Genomic DNA, 24,688 nt, shown 5'->3' with positions numbered 1-24,688 from the left:
ATTCATAGCCAAATTCTACCAGACATACCAATAAAAGCTGGTACCATTCCTACAGAAACTATTCCAAAAAATTGAGGAGGAGGGTCCTCCCAAACTTATTCTGTGAAACCATCATTGTTCTGATAACAAAACCTGACAGAGACACAACAACAACAAACTTCAGGCTGATATCCTTGATGTACTTCAATGCAGAAATCCTCAACAAAATACTTGCAAACAAAATCCAGCAGCACATCTAAAGTTAATACACCACGATCAAGCAGGCTTCATCCCTGAGATGCAAGGTTGGTTCAACACATGCAAATCAATAAATGTGATTCATCACACAAACAGAACTAAAGACAAAAACCACATGATTATCTCAACAGACAAAGAAAAGGCTTTGATAAAATTCAATACCACTTCATGTTAAAAAACTGTCAATACCCCAGGTATTGAAGAACATATCTGAAAATAATAAGAACCATCTATGGCAAACCCATAGTCAACATCATACTGAATGGGAAAAAGCTGGAAGCATCCCCCTTGAAAACTGGCACAAGACAAGGATGCTCTCTCTCACCACTCCTATTCAACATAGTATTGGAAGTTCTGGCCAGGGCAATCAGGCAAGACAAAGAAATAAAGGGCATCCAAATAGGAAGATAAGAAGTCAAACTATCTCTGTTTGCAGACAACATGATTATATATCTGGAAAACCCCATTGTCTCAGCCCAAAAGCTCCTTCAGCTGATAAACAACTTCAGCAAAGTTTCAGCAATGTTTGATTTATAAACTTTTATATTCCTCTGGCATATACCCAGTAATAGGATTGCTGGGTCGAATGGTATGAAATTAAGGCAGACATCAAAAAGTTGAAAATATGAGAAAAATGTTAAATCAATGTATAAAATCACCAGCATTAACATACACCAACAACTGGCAAACTGAGAGCCAAATTGTAAAAGCAGTCCCATTAAAAATTGCCACAAAAATAATAAAATACATAGGTGTATAGCTAACCAGAGAGGTGAAAGATCTTTACAATAATGCAAACAAATGGAAAAACATCCCATGCTTACGAATAGGAAGAATCAATATTAAAATAGCCCTACTACCCAAAGCAATTTATAGATTCAATGGTATTCCTATGAAATTACCAATGACATTCTTCAGAGAACTAGAAAAAACTACCTTGAAATTCATAAGGAACCAAAAAAGAGCCCAAATAGACAAGGTGATTCTAAGCAAATAGAATAAAGCTGGAGTCATCACGTTAAATGACTTGAAACTATATTACAGGGGTACAGCAACTAAAATAGCAGGGTGCTAGTACAAAAACAGGCATATAGACTAATGGAAAGAATAGAGAGCCAGAAATAAGACCACACATCTATGACCATCTGATCTTCGACAAAGCTGCCAAAAACGAGCAATGGGGAAAAGACTCCCTTTTCAATAAACGATGCTGGGACAACTGGCTAGTCATATGCAGAAGATTGAAGCTGGACCCCTTCCTTACATCATATACAAAGGTTAACTCAAAATGATTTAATGAATTAAATGTAAAACCCAAAACTATAAAAACTCTGGAAGATAAACTAGGCAACATCATTCAGGACATAGACACAGGCAAAACTTTCATGACAAAGACACCAAAAGCAATCACAACAAAAGCAAAAATTGACAAGTGGGGTCTAATTAAGCTTAAGAACTTCTGCACAGCAAAAGAAACTTTCAACAGTGTAAATAGGCAATCTACAGAATGGGAGAAAAATTTTGCAAATTTTGCATATGACAAAGGTCTAATATCCAGCATCTGTAAGGAACTTAAACAAATCTCCAAGAGAAAAATAAACAACCCCATTAAAAAGTAGGCAAAGGACATGAACATACACTTTTCAAAAGAAGACATACATGCGGCCAACAAGCATATGAAAAAATGCTCGACATCACTGATCATTAGAGAAATGCAAATCAAAGCCACAATGAAATACTATCTCACACCAGTCAGATAGCTGTTACTAAAAAGTCAAAAAATAACAGATGCTGGTGAGGTTGTGGAGAAAAAGGAACACTTATACACTGTTGGTGGGAATGTAAATTAGTTCAACCATTGTGGAAAGCAGTATGGTGATTCCTCAAAGAGCAAAACAGAAATACCATTTGACCCAACAATCCCATTACTGGGTATATACCCCGAGGAATATAAATCATTCATTCTACCATAAAGACACATGCACACAAATGTTAATTGCAGCACTATTCACAATAGCAAAGATGTAGAATCAACCTAAATGCTCATCAATGACAGATTGGATAAAGAAAATGTGGTACGTATTCACCATGGAACACTATGCAGCCATAAAAAAGAATGACATCATGTCTTTTGTGGAAACATGGATGGAGCTGGAGGCTATGGTCCTTAGCAAACTAATGCAGGGAATGAAAAACACATATCATATATTCTCACTTGTAAGTGGGAGCTAACTGATAAGAACATATGAACACAAAGAAGAAAACAACAGACACTGGGGTTTACTTGAAAGTGGAAGGAGAGGGGCAGAAAATATAACTATTGGATACTGGGCTTAATACCTAGGTGATGTAAAATACCTTGACACCTGTTTGTTCTGTAAAACAAACCCCTGTGGCACGTGTTTACCTATGTAACAAACCTTCACGTGTACCCCTGAACCTAAAATAAAAGTTAAAAAAAAAAAAACAGACTCAGATATGGCAGAAATTTTATATTTCCCAGATTGGGAACTTAAAATAAGTATGATTAAAATGTTAACACCTCTGATGGAAAAAGTAGACATCATGTAAGAGTAGATGAGTAATGTAAGCGGAGAGATGGAAGCTTACAAATAATCTGAAGGAAATGCTAGGAATCAAAACACTGTAACAGAAATAAAATAATGCCTCTGAAGGGCTTATTAATAGACTTTAAATAGCTGAGGAGAGAACCAATGAGTTTGAATATAATGTCAATAGAAACTTCCCAACAAGAAAAGGAAGGAGAGAGATGAATGGAAAAAGTGGATCAGAATATCCAAGAACTGTGGAACTACAAAAGGTGTAACATAGGCATAATGGGAATACGAGAACAGGAAGAAAGAGAGAAAGAAAAAGAAGAAATGTTTAAATTTCACTGCTGAGTCATTCATGTATTGGAGCAGACTGGGTCTGGGCAAGGGGATGGTGTGCAGGTGGGCTACTATGAGCATCTGAGCTGAGTTTTGAACAATATATAAAAGGCAGGCAGGACGTAGAAGACAGAAGGAACATGTGCAGAAGCACTCAGATGTGAAAATACTTGAAGTAGAAAAAAAAGTTCCAAATAATTTTGCTCTGTTGAGAGTGGCTGGATTCAAATGTAAAGAACCTTAAATTCCATTCTAAGATATTTGCACACTGTCAGGGTTCAAATCTCAGCTCTGCCACAGTGTAGCCTATCTCATAAGGCTTCACTAAAGATTGAGTCATGTAATGCATGAACATATTTGGCACAATGTTAGGCCCTGCAAACACTCAATAAAAAGGAGCTGCATCTAAATGATTTTATAGAATCATTAGAGTTCGCTAAGAAGTGGCATCCTATGATCAGATGTGTATTTCTAAAAGATCATTGTGCTGGATACATCGAAGATAGACTGTAGGAAAGACATTGAGTAAGAAGCTTTAGTTTGCTTTGAACTGTTTGTATCCCTGGGATGCCATTAAAGATATACTCACGCACCTTCTAAGCCTAGATTCTTAGAACAATTTGGGAAAGATCAAGAGCAAACCCTTGTTAAATTTTAAAAAGGCATGCCTGTTAAAAGATTACAAAGTTGACAAAAACAAATCATGTTGATAAAGCAAGAAAATATAACATCAAAACCCAATGCTTGTAACAGTTTTATTCCTAATCAAAAAATTGCAACAATCCAAATGGTCATCAATTAGTGAATGGTTAAACGGTACATCTATGCAGTGGAATACTATTCAGCATAAAAAGAAATGAATTATTGATATATGTCACAACATAGATGGGTGTTAAATGCATTATGCTCAGTAAAGGAAGACAGACAAAAAAGCTACATATCATATTATTCCATTTATATGACATTCTGGAAAATGGAAATTATAGGAATAGAAACAAAGGAATTTTTACCAAAGACTAAGGCTGGGGTGAGAGGATTGAATACAAAAGGACATACAGGAACTTGGAGTGACTGAACTGTTCCATATCTTGACTATGGTGTATACATTTGTCAAAACACATCAAATCACATTGTACATGTAAAATGGATGAATTTTGCTATTTGTAAATTATACATAATAATTTGACCTTTAAAAGAACCTCAGCCTTAAATTAGGGTCTGAGATGTCTTAGGTAACTATATTTCTGGCTTCCACATTACTTTTCCATTTCTATAGTTGCAGCAAATCTCAAGTAAAGACTTTAAACTTTTATAGTATGTCTAGGGTATATAACAGCTATTAATTACATCTATTTTATATGTGGGGAAATTGAGGTCCAGTGATATTTAATTACTTATCCATGTTAATGGTAGTATGGTGATCAGAATCCAAGTCCTCAAACTTGAAGCCCAGTGCTTTTTATACATGCCAAATACCCATTCCTATTGTATTAGCCCACCTTTTTTATAATTTACAAACAGTTAAAAAAATAAAACCTCCCCACTTCTAATGCCATATCTAGGAATAAAAAGAAGTACAAATGGATCTTAAATCTTGTGTCACTGACTATGGTTTCAGGGCACACCAAACTGAAGCCTTCATGAGCTTTGCAACTCATTCCTTCTGGATAAATATGTCTTTGAAAATTCTTGTTACAAGATTAAACATTCAAGGGTGGCATACAATTTTATGGTTATGAAAGAAGGCACAGATTAAGTTTGTTAGACTTCCAAAAGGGATTCAAAATCTCCAAGCATTTTGGGAAACCATATTTTTTTTTTTTTAGCAAGCAAGTGTTGATCATTCAGACTGCGGTATTATGAGGTTTCTAATGACATTTTTCCACCTTTAGAAAAACAGTCAGAATGTATAACAAGATAAATCAATGTAAAGCTCTTTTCTTTAAAAACTTAGCTCATTGAAATAAGTGATGGCATTTAGAAATGGTCATTCCTAAACCACTATTTTTGTAGATGAAATTAACTCTTTATAATTCGTTTAGAATTTTTCTTAAACAGGGTACAAGAATCAGAGATCTAATTTTTTTTCTAAGTAGATACTCAATTATGTCCACACCATTTTTAAATAAACCATCATCCTCCCTCCACCTACATTAAAATGAAATGTTACCTTTATTATATTTTACATTCTCATATATATGTATTTTTATCTATTTCTGGATTCTTTATTCTACAGGTCAATTATCTTTTCCTTAGCTTACTGTTTCAATTGATGCTGCTTTGTAGTAATTGATAGCAACTCACAGAATATGTCCCCTCTCATGAATGCTTTTTTCCAATATTTTCTTGGCAATTCTGGTATATTCATTTATATTAACTGTGTAATTATGTTGTCCAGTTTCAAATAATTTATATTCTATCAAATTGCACTACTTATACATATTCTGGAAAAACGTATCTTTTATTCTTCGATATCTTCCCATGCAGAAACATGTTGTCTCTTCATTAATTTGGATCATATTTTGTGTCCTATAATAAAGTTTTAGGTTTTCTTCCTTAATCAATAGGCTTTATTTTTAGTTTTAGGTTTATAGAAAGAAATGTGCGGAAAGTACAGGGTTTCCACATACCCTCCAAACTCTCACATCAAGTTTTCTAAATATTATTAACATTTTGCATTAATGTGATCAATTTGGTCTAATTGATGAACGAATATTTATAGATTGTTATTAAAGAAGGTCCACAGTTAACATGAGGGTGCACTCTGTGTTTTGTACAATTCAATTGGTTTTGACAAATGAATAATTTCATGTGTCCATCATTACAGCATCATACAGAATTGTTTGCCATCCTAAAAATTGTTTCCCACCCTAAAAATATTCTGTGATCCATATATTGATTCCTTCCTTCATATTTCCTCCACAACACCTTGGCAACCACTGATCTTTTTATTCTCTCTATAGTACTACCTTTTCCAGAATGTCATATAGTTCTAAGCATACATTATGTACCCTTTTCAGACTGGCTTATTTCACTTACGGTTTCACATTTAACGTTTCTCCATGTCTTTTCATGATTTGATACATCATTTTTACTTATATCTTAATATTATTTTATTATATGAATGTACCACAGTTTGTTTAGCCAGTCACAAAGGATGAAGGACATCCTGGTTGCATACAATTATTGGCAACTGTAAATAAAGATGCTATAAACATTTGTGTGTAGGTTTTTGTGTGGACAAAACTTTTCAACTAATTTTGGTAACTGCCTACAAGTGCAGTTGCTGGACATTATGCAAAGCTTACTTTGAACTTTATAATGAACTGCCAAACTGTTTTTTAAAAGTGGCTATATCATTTTGCATTCCCATTTGCTATGAATAATTCTTCCTGCTGCTACACAACCTTGCTAGCATTGGGTGTTATCTGTGTTTTCGATTTTAGCTTTTCTAATATGTATGTAATAGTACCACAATGTTGTTTTATTTTCATGGGTACACAGTAGGTTATATATTTGTGATGATATGAGTTATTTTGATACAGAAATCCAATGTGTAATAATCACATCATAGGAAATGGGATGTCCATTCCCTCAAGCATTTACCTTTTGTGTTACAAACAATCCAACTGTACTTTTTTATTTTAAAATGGAAAATTAAATTATTTTTGACTATAGACTCCCTGTTGTGCTAGCAAATAATAGGTCTTATTCATTTTTCCTACTTTTTTTATCCATTAACCATCCCCACCTCTCTGCAATGCCCCCATACCCTTCCCAGCCTCTGGTAACCATCCTTCTACTATCTATGTCTATGAGTTCAATTGTTTTGATTTTTAGAGCCCACAAATAAGTGAGAATATGTGGTATTTGTCTTTCAGTGCCCGGCCTATTTCATTTAACATAATGACCTCTGGTTCCATTCATGTTGTTGCAAATGACAGAATCTCATTCTTTATGGCTGAATAGTATTCCATTGTGTATATATATCACATTTTCTTTATCCATTCATCTGTTGATGGACACTTAGATTGCTTCCAAATCGTGGCTATTGTGCACAGTGCTGCAATAAACATGGAAGTTCCGATATATCTTTGAAATACTGATTTCCTTTCTTTTGGGTATATACCCAGCTGTGGGGTTGCTAGAGCATATGGTAGTTCAATTTTTAGTTTTTTGAGGAACCTCCAAATCGTTCTCCATAAGGGTTGTAGTAGTTTACATTCCTACCAACAGTGTAGAAGTGTTCCCTTTTCTCCGAATCCTCACTAGCATTTGTTATTGTCTGCATTTTAAATACAAGCCACTGTAACTGGAGTGAAATGATATCTCATTGTAGTTTTGATTTGCATTTATCTGATGATCAATGATATTGAGCACCTTTTCATATTTTGGTTTCCCATTTGTATGTCTTCTTTTGAGAAATGTCTATTTAAATGTTTTGCCCATTTTTCAAATTAGATTAGATTTTTTTCCCTACAAAATCATTTGAGATCCTTATATATTCTGGTGATTAATCCCTTGTCAAATAGATGGTTTGCAAATATTAATCTTATTTTTATATAAGCCCCTTTGCATCCTTGTTAAATGTATTCTAAAGTGTTTTATAGTATCATTGTTTAAACAAGATCATTTCATTTTTCACCTTTACATGTCTAACTGGTTATTGTCTGCAAAAACAAAAGCTATTGAATTTTTGTATATTTTTAGTAAGCTATCATACTGAAGTTTCTCATTAATTCTATTTTTTGTTGTTGTCGTAGTTGAGTCCTTTGGGTTTTCTAGGTATGCAATCATATAATCTGAAAATTAAGATTATCTTGTCTCTTCTTTTCCAATATTTATATAGCATATTTCATTTAATTTTCTTATTGCATCAGCTAGAACCTACAAAACTGTAATAGTGACAGAGAGAATTTCCATCTTGTATGTCATGGATGTAAGGAAGCATGTATGTTTACAAGGATGTTGCAACACTGTGGTTATTAAAAACAAAAATAGAAAAAAATGCATAAATATCCATTAGTAGAAGACTGATTGAATAAAATAAGGTAGTTCTGTCCTGTAAACGATTATGCAGCAAAATGAATTAGACCTGTAGAAGATGTGGAAGGATGTTTCTCATACAGTTGTGTGTGATGAGGAAGGCTGAAGCATGATATGCATAGCATGTTCTCTTTTTTATAAAAAAAATAGAGAAGGGGAAATATTTGCATATATGTGTATATATGAAAGAAAATAATGTATTTTATATATGTATACACACATACACACATATACACACAAAGAGAGAAGGCGGGGAGAGAGAGAGAGGAAGAAAATGTTAGCATAGAGGAAAGTGAAGAAGTATATAACAGTAAACATTAGTTATTTTAGTGGTTGAAATGGAATGGAAGAGAGGATGAAATTAACTTTATATTAATACACCTCTTCACGGTTTGATTTGTCAAAACAATCAGCTTTTAAATACAGACACACACACACATATGTGTGTATATATATATATGTATATATGTGTGTGTATATATATATATGTATGTATGTGTGTATATATATATATACACACACACACACATACATATATATATATACACTTCTAGTCAGTGGTCTCTTTTTGTAAAATTTAATAAATGTAAAAAAAATAGATACATGGGTTTCATTAGACTTAAGCAAGTCACTTAATCTCTTTGGGCTTCAGTTTCCTCATTTGAGTCCCTTTCAACACTCAGAGTCATTAAAGAGTACTTAGAAAGCATTACAGGATTTGTTTCTGGACTAGCAATTTTGATAGAGAATTCTGTTTGTATCAGCAACGTGAGTGATTAAGTGCATAACATATGCATGTAGTGGAGCAATCACAGTGAGATTATAAGAACATTAGATGTCAGAATTACAGCGTTTGAATCTAATTGGCCACGTGTAGGGTAAGTGACCCTCTGTGAGTTATTTCAGTTTCCTCATCTGTAAAAAGAAGATAACAACCACCAATAAGTAGACTCCCCTCCTTTTGCTAACTGATGGAGTTCAGACAGAGGAGGTACAACTCCCTCTCACACATCCCTTGCATTCTCAGGACAACCAAGATTAAATTACTCAGCCATCTTTAGATAAAATATATATATATTACATTTTATGAAAAGGTAAACAAGAGCTTCCAAACCAGTGGGTCACAGCACTCTTGAGTGCTATGTAAGGGTTACCAGTATACGGGCACATTGATTTTGTGTTGCTCAGCCCCAAATCAGTCAGGACTCTCAAAGCCAGTCATCCACTCACTTTGGTGTGCCATATTATCACTTTCTCTGTGGGCTGTTACATAAAAATATTTGTAGAATTTAAATCAACCCAGTTGTCCCATATAATCGATGTTTATGGTTTCTTTTGAATAAATGTAGAAATTGCCCCTCTTAGTCTTAAAACTTGAGAGAGTCACATTTGTCTTATCTGAGTTCCTTTCTCAGGAAACCAACCTTCAGGTCTCCCAAATGGTATCAAGGAACCAAAACTTAACATATCACTACATACAGACAAGGAGAAATTCAACCCCTCATCCGTCATGATTGTCTAAGCAACTACCTGCTTCCCATTAGCCAACTCCTATTCCTTACTTCTCCCTAGTTCCTGTTTACTTGTATTTAGTTACCTTTGTTCCCTGCTATATAAACCCCTGATTTTAGTCCATCAGGGAGATGGATTTGATATTCATTTCCCATTTCCTCAGCTGCAACACCCAATTAAAGCCTTCTTCACTGGCAATACTCATTGTCTCAGTGATTGGCTTTCTGTGTGGCAACCTGCAGGACCGAAAGTAAACCCTTGATGTTTAGGTAACGAAAGATTGCTCCTGACTATTATATACCATGAAAATATTAACTGATCTTATTTAGTTTTGAAATTTTCCTTTGCAGAGATTCATGTCTGTGATTAAAAACAGGTATGTCTGCTGCCCTTTACTCAAGACAAAGACACTATTGATTACAAGTAGGAGCTCTTCTTCTAGATGTTTCAATTGATGTAGTTTCTTCCTGGAGTGTTGAAAAGCAGCTGTTCACTCATCTATCTCCCTTCATGAGAAAAGAGAAATGTGTTTATTTTGGTCAGTTCAATATTCCCAGTTCCTAGCATAGCGCCTTGCACAGGTAGGCACCCAATACTTATGCACTGAATGAATGATCAGTTGTACAAATAAGTTTTTACTGAACCATCCATCATTCCCAACCAATTTCATTTATAACCAATGGTAAGCATCTAAAATTGAGATAGTTGTGACAAGAAAAAGGAGAATTCAAAGTGATAGCCTTGACGTTATTAACACCAGACTTTTACCAACTGAGGTAACTAATCACATAGATGAGTGTTTTACTGCAAAGCGTGTATTTGTATTTTTGTTGACAATATCCTATCAAAATTAAGACATTCTTCAGTTTAGAAATGGGATAAAATGACTCCACATTTGTGTGATAACAGTGTGCTCAGTGAATAACGAAGTAGGTTTAGTGTTCTTTGTTCAATTAAAAAAAGAATCTTTATCTCTCATTTGTAAAATGCTTTAAAAACACTAACATTATTGAATATTCTGCTCTAATGTCTAAACCCTATTTATATAGTGTCAGAAGAAACTTCTAAAAGTGTAGCCCCTCTCCTCATCTCAGTTTGATAACTGATGCAATTCAGATAGAGAATATATAATCCTCTTACACATATCCTTTGTATTCCTCAAACAGGCTGGATTGGCTTACTCAGGTATCTTTATGAACATGCCTCCAGTACCACCTGATTCACCTCTACCTTCATAACCAGCTGTGATTACATGTAGGCACAGAATGATAGTCCTTAAAGGTCTACCATAGCATATTTCAAACAGCCCAGGAAACTCAAAACGAACTATGAGAGTGATACAATATAATTAATTAATTAAGTAAAACTCAGAGACTGATGGAAAAGAAAGGAATTTAAAGATTCTGTATATTTGAAAAGACACCTGGAAAATGGATCATGCAAACAATAGTTTTCACCGTTAAAGCACTAGAGTTAAGACGTTTGTTAAATCAAGTTTAGCCTAAAACTTCCTGCTTACATATTTTAAGTATGACCTAAATGTTTCTCTGTACATCTTCTAGTATAACAAGTGGTGGTGTAAATAGGCCATAGCCTACTCTTGTGCCAATCACTGGGTTTTGACCAATCAAATGTGGCCAACTTCAAAATGTGTTCAAATAAGACAAATGCTGAGATGTAACCAATCCAGCTGTTTCTGGACCTCACTTCCATTTTCTGTTCATCATTTTCCTTTTTCTGTCCATAAATCTTCTTCTATTACATGGCTGCACTGGAGTCTCTGAACCTACTCTGGCTCGAGAGGCTGACTGATTTGTAAATCATTCTTTGCTCAGTTAAACTCTTTTACATTTATTTCAGCTGAAGTTTTTCTTTTAACAGATGATATCAGAAGTGGGATCCAAAGTAGAGCTTCTAATGACCCCAAGAGTATTGAATGACCAAGTGAGGTACCCACCAGACCCATTGTGTCCATTACTCTCTTGGAGCAACTGGGGATCATGGTTAAGTTCTCTCTTGGATTCCGAAGCTCCATGGTTTTCTGTTTTGAGTTCTCTGAGTTTCTTTGAGCAAATTTCTGATCCAAACTGGGTTTGGAAGTCATGGCAGAAAGCGGACTTGGCCCAGGATCAGATTGGATCTGGTAATTAACTGGCTTGGATCCAGTTAGAGGCCTCTTACATCTGACTGGGTCAGAAAGAACCTAGTAGTAAGTGGCAACATTGCAGGGGGTATAAAATTTGGCTTTTGGAAATTCACAGAGATTTTTGTGTTCTACTCCTTTGTTTCATTTTTCTTGCATGCTTAAGCAGGGAAAAAAATCAGTAGCTAAGTTGATCAAGGGAACCTGAGAACAAAAACAATATTTGAGATAAAAATGGGATCCTTAATTTCTGAAGAACTGAGTTCCTTCTGGCATATACACACATGAACAAGTATGAGGCCCCAGAAGCAGCAAAGTCTTATTGAAATCGCAAAATCTCACTAAAGATAAGTTGCAGTGGAACCTTCCAAATGAATGACACTGTACTGAAGTGCATTTGATTGAGGGCTTCCAAATTAGTCTCATCTAGGGATGCCTATTGACATGTAGAAGCTTCTAAAAAGACTTCAATATTTTATCTAAAGACTTTATAAAAGGCAAATACAAATCTTAAGCAACTAATTGATTTTGAAAAATTAAGTCTGCAACCTTTTGGCTTAGTTAGTTTCCCACCCAAAAGGTGGAAAGAAAGTTACCCTAGATAAGGTGCTTATAAAAGGTAGGCCCTCAGGTAAAATAGGCATGCTTCTTTTTACAGATCTATCCATGCTGAGTCCAGGCATACAATGCTTTGTTGGCCCTATTCTTTAGTGGGCTCCACCCATTACCCTGAACTCAGTAATTTTAGCTAAGAAACAGTAGCTATGTTAAAAAGAAAACCCTATTGAACTAAAATACATCTTTCTGGAATTTAATTGACTATCTTAAAACGCTTTTGTAAAAAAAATATTTTATATATATTACATATATGTATATATATTATATATATATATGTGTGTGTGTGTGTATATATAGAGAGAGAGAGAGAGGAAATCTCCATTTGTAGGGATATCTGCCTATGTACATTAGAAACTTAACATTTGTATTAGTCTGTTTTCACATTGCCATAAATACCTGAGACTGGGTAATTTATAAAGAAAATAGGTTTAATTGACTCACAGTTCTGAATGGCTGGGGAGGCCCCAGGAAACTTATAATCATGGCAGAAGACAAAGGGGAAACAAGGCACGACTTCACAAGGTAACAGGAAAGAGAGAGAGAGCAAGGAAGTGCCACACTTTAAAACCATCAGCTCTTGTGAGAACTCACTCACTATCATGAGAATACCATGAGGGAAACCATCCCCATGATTCAATCACCTTCCACCAGGTCCCTCCCTTGACATGTGGGGATTACAATTTGTGATGAGATTTGGGTGGGGATACAGAGCCAAACCATATCACCATTCTTATCACCATTCTTTTTTTTTTTTTTTTTTTTTTTTTTTTGATATGAAGTCTCCCTCTATCACCCAGACTAGAGTGCAGTGGCACAGTCTCAGCTCACTGCTACCTCTGCCTCCCAGGTTCAAGTGATTCTCCTGCCTCAGCCTCCTGAGTAGCTGAGATTACAGGCATGCACCACCACGCCCAGCTAATTTTTACATTTTTAGTAGAGACAGAGTTTCACCATGTTGGCCAGGCTGCTCTCGAACTCCTGACCTCAACTAATCCACCTGCCTTGGCCTCCCAAAGTACTGGGATTATAGGCATGAGCCACAGCACCCAGCCCATTCCTTTAAATTTGCATAATAAGTCATACTTTTGGTTGAGATGCTTTTCTGGCCACCTTGTCTTGATGGAACTTTCATGAGAGCACTGTTTTTTGTTTTTTGTTTTCCCCTGGTTTGAGCAAATGATAATATAAATTTTAGGGCTAAAATCTGGCTCTCCGCTAATGAGTTATAAATTTTTATTTTTTGTGGTTCCACCTAAGAGTTGTCCCTTTAGAAATACAAATTTGTTGCCTAGTCAACAATTGCTTAGTGCAATGAAACCAGTAATTGGAAGATTGATAGACTGAATGGGAGAAAGAAAAACTATTCTAAAACTGACCAATGAAAATTCTTACAAGTAATGGATTTTCTTCTGTCTGTATATCTCTATGTGTTGTGTGTGTGATGTTTATATGAAAAAGCTCTTATTAATTGGTTTAAAAAGAATAAGTGCTTAAATCAAATATTTTGTCAGAAAAATAGAAACTGTAATGTCTTTTTGTTCACATGACTTTAGTAATCTTTGGGAAATAAAGACAGTTTTATAAGATTATTGGTAAAATAAAGACACTTGGTCTAAATTAGGCAGGTCAGATATTAGGTTTGCTAAATGCTTTGAGGTCATAAACTCCTCCTTTGACTTTTGAAAATTGTTAGACTTACCTGCTTTAGAGCCATTAGATTCTAGATAAGGCTGGGGGACACATGGAGTTAACCACACCCCCTAGCTATGCTGGAAAGAGTTGGACTTTGTCTGCACTTCAGTCTGTTGTCCTAGGCCCCATACCTAGTACATAATTAAAATCACTTACTTACCAGGTTTTTAACTGAAAATAAAAATTGCTAAGAGTTGAGATTCTAACATGTAATTGAGACTACTAAAGAAACAGTTTTACATGCAAAATGTGTGAGGAAAGTGAAGTATGCTTTTGGTAAAAGATTATAAGAAGGCATAGGAATGTGGATTTTTGGTCCTAGATTAAAGGGTTAAATGATTGATTTAGGTTAGATAGGATAAAGCTGAAAGTTTGAACAAGTTGTGGAAGATTGTGAAAAATTAAACTTGTAAAAGAAATTCTACATGTGAACATATTGGCTAAATTTAAAGGGGTATTACTCAGTTTTTTTTGTTTGTTTCTTTGTTTCTTTGTAAATTGAACACTGAAATAAAAGCACAAAAGGGTTTTCTTAGAGCACTGATCTACTATTTAACAAAAATTTGTAATGGGTTATAAAAGATTTATGTGAATCTCACCTTATGGTAAAACTAATTAAGATTAGATAGATTTGTCTACTAGGTTTTATTAAAAATTGGGGTTGATATTAATAGTATACTAATGCAAGGATGAAATTTGGCTTTCTTTCTTGAATGAGATTTTATGCTAAATAATAGAATTGCTCTAGATTACTTACTGGCTAAACAGAGAGGTATCTATGCAACTGCTGGCACTTGTGGCCTGTGGAGAAATACATCCCATCAGGTATTATAGAGACTCAGTGTAGGAGATTAATGAAGAGACTGCTTAGTTAAAGTGAGTAGACTCTTTAGCTCATTCTTTGATCTATTTGATTTTAGTTGGTTTGGTTCATGGTGACCCTAGGTAAGGGGCATACTCCAAACTCTTGGTATTATCCTACTGTCAATCATAATAGTAGTCCCCCTGGTGTACTGTCTTCTCTCAAAAGTTTGCATTCAGCCATCTCAAGAATGGCAAATGTTCTCTCTTTAATTGGAATGTCAATAGCTGAAGGAAATGTGTGACCATGAGGGCATCATAACCTATGAATGAATTGCTGAGACCTGGAAACCCAAAATGACGGTAACTGAGAGTGGCACACTCTCACCTAAGTGAGAACCTGACAAAAAGGGGGGAATTTTTAAACAAAATTATGGGAGGCCATTGTTTTGGACTGAGCTCATGTCATGCACTAGGCCCCAACAGACCAGACAAAATCAAAAGGGACTCACTTGTGCTAAATGTAACATAATCAAACTAAGACTTTAAGGAAACACATATATCCTAGAACAGACCAGGTTTTGCCTTTTTCTCCTGTAAATAGGATGTTCCAGAGTAAGAAGTTATCCTCTACTCTAACCCTCACAAAAAAAAAAAAAAAAAAAAAAAAAAAAAAATGACCTGAAGTCCTTGTTCACACCTTACACAACCCACTGTTCTGCAATTTTCCAGTGGGTTTCAAGACCAAATAAGTACATTTATGATGGTGATAGTGACATCAATGACTAAAGTTTTGGTCAATCTCTCAAAATGAGAGGATGAATAAAAGGGGGAAATTGTTAAGTCATGTTTAGCGTAAAGCTGCTTTCTTACATATTTTAAGTTTGGCCTAAAGGTTTCTCTGTACAGTCAACTATCATAAGTGGAGGTGTAAATAGACCATCACCTACTCTTGTGCCAATTACTAAGTTTTGACCAATCAAATGTGGCCAGCTGTTTGAACCGTGTTCAAATAAGGCACAGAGCTATAACCAATCCAGCTGTTTGTGTTCCTCACTTCCATTTTCTGTAAATTACTTTCCTTTTTCTGTCCATAAATCATCTTCTACCACATGACTGCGCTGGAGTCTCTGAGCCTACTCTGACTCAGGAGGCTGCCTGATTTGTAAATCATTCTTTGCTCAATTAATCTTTTAAATTTAATTTGGCTGAAATTTTTCTTTTAACACATTGGACATTTCTAACTTTGAATGAGCACCAGAATAAACTCTAGACAAATGTATCCTCTTCTTTATATTGCTATAGCCGGAGCAAAACTTGCTCAGCCTGGTAGAAAATACACAGGCTATAAAGTAGGCAAGGCAGACTATCCAAATACTAACTGAAAAGGAAATATGTTCCTGATATGTTGGTACACTTTCTTCAGGTATTTACTTGAAACCTTGTATGAGAACCAAGAGTTAGCAATACATTCCTGAGCTTCAGGTACTCTTTAACTTTTGATTCTAGTATTTTATCCTAATCCATTAGTATATTGTAGGGGCTAAGAGTGGGGCCAGTAGCCAAACTGCAAGTCACAAACTGCTGTTGACTTTTGCTAACCCACTTAGCTTGTCTCCAGTCACTTCTTCTATAAAATAGACATAATATTACGTTATATGGTAGTTCTAAGAATTGCGTTAATCTATCTCATGCACCTAAAACACAGCTTGCCATATAGTAAATACTTAATAAATGTTAGCTAACATTATGATGATCATTTATCAACTGTAAAATATTATGGAAATATTAAATGTTATCCAGGCAGAGCTGGAAAGGCCTGTTGCTTCACCATTGTTGGTCCATTTCTAAGGAAGAGTGAGAAGTGGCATTTGCCAGCAGTAAATTGCTTGAGTATGTAAGGATGATAGTGATGTCTAGAAATATGAGAAAAGGAGAAGAAAGAAGTTAGCAGAAAGTAAGATGAGATAGTAGAATGATTCTTATAAGGGAAAGTTGATTATCTGGATTTCACTCCCAGCTGCTAACTCTTTGGGCAGGTCATGTTCCCTTCCTCAACCATAAAATTAAAATAAAACTTTATTTTTCTTTCTTTTGCCAGGCTCCACTGTACCAGCATGGCATCTTACAAAAGTTCCCAAGATATGGTCAAGGCTGGGTTTAGTCCCAGGCCCATTGCTGGAGTGCGTAGTGATTAAGAAAATGAATTCTGGAGTCACACTGCCTTGAATAGAAAATCAGGCTTTGTTCACTGTGTAACTTTGGATAAGTCACATCTCTCTAAGCCTCAGTGGTTTTGTTCTCCATTAAATTAGGATAATAGCACCTACCATACAGAGTTGCACTGAGATTTAAACAAGATAATGTTGAAATCAAGTTTAGCTACAATGAATGGCACACAATAAGTGCTTAATAAATACAAATGAGGTTGATGATGGCATAAACCCACCAAATTATCTGTAGTCTACTTTTATGCATAATAAACATTATGTTCCTTTTTATCTGTCACAATATTGTCTTCATTAAGATAATTCACATTAAGACCTAGACATTCTAGTACAGAGCATGTTCTTGGCGTCTATTGTTAAGTTTCCCTAGGCGTGAAAATGGAGAGGCTTCCAAATGTAAAAGCATATGACAGCTGTGGGAGTTAGGGATTAGGCTTCCCTAGGAACTGAGGGTCTGTCAGATCCTATAGAAACAACCTGCTCCACCTTTTATGTGTTTTTGGTTCCAACAGTACACACAGCATCTGTGCAGAAAACCTCCTTGGTCACTTACCATCACATCATAAAACCGTACAGTGTGTCAATTGCTATGTTCAGAGCTGACAGAGGAGAGTTGGCTTAGTTCTGTTACAAGACCGTGGCACCCAGGTTTGCTGCCAGAATATCATGGCTGGAAGGTTGTGTGGTTATTATCTGCTTCTTCCCCTAGATCCAATTTTCTGCCCTTTTCTGCTCTACTCTATGCTCAGAAAAGCCAAATGCTATTGATTCTATCTCCTGCCTCTGCCCCCTCGCTTCTGTTTCAGTTTGAATGAGGGTGGCACTAGAGGGAGGCAACTAGCAAAAAAAACAGAGAGCAGGATTATAAATGGTTAGGGTATTTATCCTACCCACTCCCTTCCTATCTGCTACCCTCATATGTTCCTTTAAGGCTGTATCTCTTGGCAGCTTCCTCCACTCTTGCCAGGTTCCAGTGACACTGCTCCTTCCCCTTGCCACTGCAGGTCTAGGGGTGATAATCAACAGCTTCTTCCCTTATTGATTTCTTCAAGCCTGCCCAAACCTCTGTAAATAATCATTTCATTCAACTCTCTTCTTCTTCTTCTTCTTTTTTTTTAAGATGGGGTCTCGCTCTGCTGCCCAGGCTGGAGTGCAGTGACACGATCTCAGCTCACTGCAACCTCTGCCTCCTGTGTTCAAGCAATTCTCCTGCCTCAGCCTTCCAAGTAGCTGGGATTACAGATGTGTGCCGCAATGCCCAGATAATTTTTATATTTTAGTAGAGATGGGGTTTCGCCATGTTGGCCAGGCTGGTCTTGAACTCCTGACCTCAGGTGATCTGCCCGCCTCCGCCTCCCAAAATGCTGGAATTACAGGCGTGAGCCACTGAGCCTGGCCTCAGTTCTCTTCTGTTCAACCTTTGAATGTGGTTTATTTCCAGCTAAACTTAACCTTAGCAGTGTTTACACATCCTGTACTGGGCCCGTTTCTCTCCTCTGCATTCACTGTTATGGCTTTCACAGAGTAGAACATTATGATAGTTGTTATTCTTTATAAGTACTACTACTTGTAATGGCAGGCCTTTGTTCCCGCCAGCAAATAATATTTCTATGTCCCCCAGATAATTTATTTCAAGTGTTATTTAAATGTTTACCCTTCTTCCCATTTGTTCTTATATGTTGTTAGGCTGGAGGGAGATTCTACTTTTAGCAGTTGGAGAAGGGGGTATTGCTTCTAACACCTGCATTAAAAATCAGTGATACATAAGAGTCACAGCTCTGAATTATTTAGTTGTGGATCTGTTGATTCTTCTCAGTGAAATAACTAATACCAAAAACTAATAATAAAAAAACTCCCTTTCCTCATCCCCAAGGCTGCTATTGACTGAAGTAAAATATGCATATTATACCATGCTGAGTTACCTTATACCACACAACATCAGGCTCCTGATTGGACTTTTTAAAATCATCCATGTCTGGACAGGAGATCTCCTTTCTTTTAGTGACTTCAGATTTTTCTAAATAGCGGATCCTGCTGTTGTAGCACAGGCCTGATTCATTCTCTGCAACAGTCAAGGACATTGACACCTTCATGCAATATGTTGAGTTTCTGTAGGAACAGAGAAATAACAAAATGGCTTTATTGGGTGTTTACAACTTTGTTTGTGCTCTATATATTTCAAGAGTATTGACTTTTCCATTTAGGACCTTGCCTAGAAATCAGAAACAACATCAAAGCAACACAGAGCAGTTTTATGCTGCAACTGACAAGAAGATATGAAACTAACTGCTAATGTGGATATTTGTGGCCATGAGGTAGCCACAGAGCTACATAGAGAAGTTATACCCATCTTCCAAACTGTAAGATAGTCTGACTTCCTTCCCAGCAATAAATATTACAATGTTGAAAATCTGATAATAAAAACCTATGAGAAAGTCTCTCTATAACTGGAGGTATAGCCATTTTTGCTCTGACCTTGTGGCCAGTCCTTTAACAGTTACTACAGGGATTGTTGAATTTTACTATTGGTTTCCCAGCCAACATTTCCTGACACAGAATACATACTAAAAACCAGATCAACATCCAGAGAATATCTGTTAGCTTACAGGTTAATTTACCTGTTAACTACTCAGCTTTTTAAGGTACTCACTGAGATGTGCCAGGTGTTGAATTTTGGGCTTTCATAAAGAAGAAATCCCACTAGAGTCTGGTCAGTTGGGATTAATTGTATCAACCAGCACTAGCATTATAAAGAATTTTCAACCCTGAATGTTATCATAAGGCCACTTATAAATTGGGCATTAATTGGCTAACACATTACATAAGGACATTCATTGAACAAAAATTCTGTCTTCTTGTACCTTGGTTAGCACTTTCTCAATAATGTGAGTTCAATAAACATATTTAATGAATCTAATTAACTACAATAAATAAATACAAATAAATAAAAATTCTGCCTTTGTTTTTCTATGTATAATCCATGACCTTTCTCTACTCTACCTTACTTGGATTCCGGAAGATGTCAAACACGAAAGAAAATGGAAAAGTGTGAGGAAGAAATCAGAAGCAGTCTGATAACACTATACAGATTAGCTGTAAACCTTGGTCGGAGTATTTAATTTTACTTTATGGAAGACATTTCGGGACCATATTTGTTTTAAACATCAAGGGATACGTGCTGTCAAAACTAAAATTGCTAAGGGAGGCAATTCAAACCAAGTGCTTTATAACTGAGTAATAACAATCCTAACAGATGGGATTAGCATGCCAACCAACAATTTTAAGACAGTACCAAATGATCGGCACTATTCATACTGCTTAGTACTCACTTACTGAAATTTTAAATCCCAGACATCATGCAAAACACAGGAATGCAGATGGCTATGCCTCTTGGGTTTACAAACTAAGTTAATAAGAATGATTCCTACTTAGGCTTCTGGTAAAGTTAATTTCTGGCAAGCACCCCTGACTATGCTCAGGCCTCTGTCATCTGAGAAGGAAACTATCAAAGCACTCCAATTCTGATGTTTAGATGCAACCCCATCACACTATGTAGATTGTGGGATTTGCTTTTATTTCTTCCTCTATATGGGTTCCTGGAACACAAAGGGCGTAAGATATGCCCAGTGGGGATTAAATGAAAGAAACATTTATGTTCTTGTCAGACATTGGACAGCCTCTTTAAATGCCATGAATCTAAAGCCACAATAGTAGTAATAATAATATATTTCAGAGAAGAAGGGTAAATCAATTTAGCTCAATCAACTTAGCTCTTTTTCACCATTTTTTAAATACTTCAGTGTTAAATATTTCCAAGTCTCCTTGCTTCATACAAAGCCATACATGATCTAGCTCTACATAACACTCTCCCCTTTACTCATTAGGGTGCAGCCACACTGGCATTTTCTCTGTTCATTGAACACACTATTATTCAAAAAATAGGCCTTTGTACTTGCTCTTATCTGATCTTCTAATATTTGTTTATTTGTTAAAGTATGCACTAAAAAGGGCAAGGAATTTGTTGCTCTTGTTCATTACACCATCCCTGGGATCTAAATGAATAGATATAGATGCTTAGTAAACGTTAGTTGATTAAATGAATGGGCATCAAAAGGTATCTATTTGAGAGACAAGTTATTTTTTTCTACTTTTGTATCAGTTCCATGTGGTATATACCCCCCTTTCTTCAGATGAAGGTATATGGCTTGTCAAATATCATATTCCTTCAGATGAAGGTATATGGTTTATCAAATATCACATTCCTTGTATAAGTATGACCCGGATAATTTGCAAGTATTTGTGAATAGCCACTAGAAGAAAGATTGGCCAAGTTTTGTGCAGCAGCATATTGGCAAAGAATTAAAAATATTGGCTACATCTGAAAGACAAGAAGGACGGGCAGGGGCAGGGGATAGAGGGAAGCTAAATGGTTACAGTTATTTAAAAAGTATCTAACACAGAAGAAAGATAATCACCTCTGCTGGATATCCAAAGTATTCTGAACAGTTCTCGATGTTACTGGCTTTGATCATATCTGCTCCACGGTGTTCATTCATACAGGTGAAAGGGACATACTTGTTAAAAACTTTTCAATTATTATGTTATACCTCCACAGAAGAAGAGTTGACCAGATATCTCAATAATAGAAGTAGGTGAAATGTTCAATGCTCTGAAAGAAGCTAACTATCCCAAATGTATGTGTCCCTGGGTAGAAAATAGAGTAGACTAAAGTAGAGGACCAATCTGATATAGTGGTTTCTTAACAAAGCATCATCTTTAAACTAAGACTCACTAGGCTCAACTAGTTCTGTGACCTTGGACAAATTGTTTAACCTTTCTGAGTCTCAGTTTCTTCACCTGAAACATGAGGATAAGAAGCTGTTTATGGTGGCTCCATTGGAGGTGGGAAGAAGTAGTTCCTTTCATTATACAACTATGAGTAAAAATAGGTTTACATTTTTATACCTGACCTGTTCAGATCACTGTAAGTGTTAAATAATGTATGTAAAATACCTAATACAGTATCTATCAAAAAGTAGGTATTCAAACAATTGTATCTCTAATTAGAATTGTAGGCATTGCCAGCATTGTTAAATATATTAAAAGATATATATATATATATAATTATATATACATATGTATAACTAATATGTATGTATACATCTATATGTGTATATGTATAATAATATGCATATCTAATATGTACTACTTATAATTTACATGTGATATAATAATCATGAACAATATAAAAACAACACACTGGCAGCAGCGGGTTAAAATAGTCCACTGGGTTAGAAGTGCTACTTGACAGGAAACAGTCTGGAAGAGGTCAGTTGGGCAAAAGGTCTAATACTAGAGAGCCATGTAGGTCTGAGAGAATCAAAAAGATACACTGACTTAGTCACAAAAAGAAGTGTATCAAGAGAAAGCAGCTAAGGCAGGAAGGAACTTCCAGGTACTCTGAGTACTAGCTACTAGGAAGAGGCAGAACCTTGGAGGTCAAAGAGTTAGTAAAGGCTCCACTTAAAAAGGTTTACTTCTAGCCAGGCACAGTGGCTAACACCTGTAATCCCAGCACTTTGGGAGGCCAAGGCGGGTGGATCACGAGGTCAGGAGATTGAGACCAGCCTGCCTAACACGGTGAAACCCCGTCTCTACTTAAAATACAAAAAATTAGCCAGCCGTGGTGGCACGCGCCTGTAGTCCCATTTACTCCAGAGGCTGAGGCTGGAGAATCACTTGAACCCAGGAGGCAGAGGTTGCAGTGAGCTGAGATCATACCACTGCATTTCAGCTTGGGTGACAGAGTGAGACTCTGTCTCAAAAAACAAACAAATAAACCAAAAAACTTACTTCTGGGAGCTTCTTAGACAAATGCCTTCTATAACAAAGCCCAGAGACCTCAAAGCCAGGTTTCCAGGCACAAGACAAGAGCCATTCATGTGTTCATTCCCCAACCTCTCCAAAGTATAAACAATGTAGATGGTGTCAGCAGCATTTATGTTGATTTGGGGTGGTGTTAAGGGCAAGGAAGCTACCCTGTAGATGGCTGATGAGTGAGTTGAAGGAGGAAGTGTGTCCTTCCTAACCCTTATCTACAAACAACTTTAAGCCAGGGCCCAGTAAGTATACATTCTCATTCTGGTCACAGACATGTGAATAGATGCTGACATGTGAATAGATGCTGACAATCCACTTTGTTAACTCATGAACAAGTCATAGTATGAAGTCATTGGTCATTGAGGATGACCAAGGTCCCTGGAACTCAAAGACAAGGTCTGATGTGAGTCCTATTATCACCACAGGTGACCTGGGGGAGGTATAATCAAGGCTGCCGGACAGTCTGAATCTCAGGTTGATTTTTATTAGTTGTGTAATCTAGCCCTGGCACAGTTCATGCTAACAATCTTGCATTATTTAGATTTTATTTTGAAAAATGCCCCAGGCAGGTTCTATTTAAAATATTTCCTGCAACTGGGACCTAAAAATGTTACTTTCATTAGGTACAATTAGAGCTATGTGAGGTTGAGGAGGCAGACTGACGAGTGTGCAAGAACAGAGATCGTATTTTTTTCTCTCCCTACTTCACATCCTGAGGAAGACAAGGAACACATTCAGGCTCAATGTGGGCAAAAGGCCTTTGCAATGATACTGCAACAACAACTTACAATTACACACACTAGTAATCTTTCCAAGTACTTCTATATCTATTATCTTATTTAATTCTGCCAATAACCCAGTAAAATTGGCAGGGTAAGTATCCCTTACAGGAGTAAAACATAGACACAGAGAGGCAAAGAACTTAGTCAAGCTAACATAGCTGGTCAGTAGTTCAGAACCAAGGTTTATTGGCTGCTAGCCCTTGAATACTCTCAGAACTCGATGCTAACATTGCTTAACAGCCAAACTAACTTGTGGTTATCCATACCAACTTGAGGAAGCTGATAGAAAGAAAAGCAGATGTGTAAAGATAACATCTAAGGAATAATGTTAATTTGCATAGCACAGAAGAATTAGAAAATTTATAAATAAATCTTGCTTTCTATTCCAAAGGTTTAATGTTAGCTTGTTTAGGTCATAATTAGAACTTTTTCCCCAGATGTATTTCTAAGGGAAAATATTGACCAATCTTGGGTTCTCTGGGGAGAAGAGTAAAACTAATAATTTAAAATACACATGAAACATCCAAATTCCTTTTCTAACTCCCATTTATAAAACATGCCCATACTATAAAATCTAAAGTTTTATTTTAGAGTTTGAGCATATGTGAACTTGTCGTATCACCAGGACTAAGCTAGTGAAAACAATCTAAATAAATTAGGGATCTTTCTTGTACCGAAAATCAAAAGCCCTAGATAAAATGCCTCATGATATAGTTGAAACTTTCCTAACTGATTTATTCGATTGTCTTATCCTCACTTCAAAATACTTTCCTTGCAAATTTCAGAGACCATCTAATGATAAGCAAACTAAAACAAGCTTTACTGTCTGAAATTTTATAAGATGAATTGATTCGCTAT

The 24,688-nt window shown here is 36.1% G+C and overlaps 1 protein-coding gene across 2 annotated transcripts in view; it reads right to left on the bottom strand.

Annotated features, from left to right (window-relative positions):
• The window catches only part of IL1RAPL2 (interleukin 1 receptor accessory protein like 2), a 1,296,718-nt gene that overhangs the window by 567,343 nt on the left and 704,687 nt on the right, over positions 1-24,688 (bottom strand). For both annotated transcript variants that reach the window (XM_015443984.3, XM_074029484.1), the window contains exon 4: positions 19,091-19,277. In XM_015443984.3, the coding sequence (XP_015299470.2) occupies positions 19,091-19,277 (187 nt within the window). The remainder of the gene's footprint in view (positions 1-19,090; positions 19,278-24,688) is intronic.

Source organism: Macaca fascicularis, chromosome X (genome assembly GCF_037993035.2).
Source record: "Macaca fascicularis isolate 582-1 chromosome X, T2T-MFA8v1.1".
Lineage (NCBI taxonomy): Eukaryota > Metazoa > Chordata > Mammalia > Primates > Cercopithecidae > Macaca > Macaca fascicularis.
Note: the sequence above shows the minus strand (reverse complement) of the source record. Positions and strands in the feature narration are given on the sequence as shown.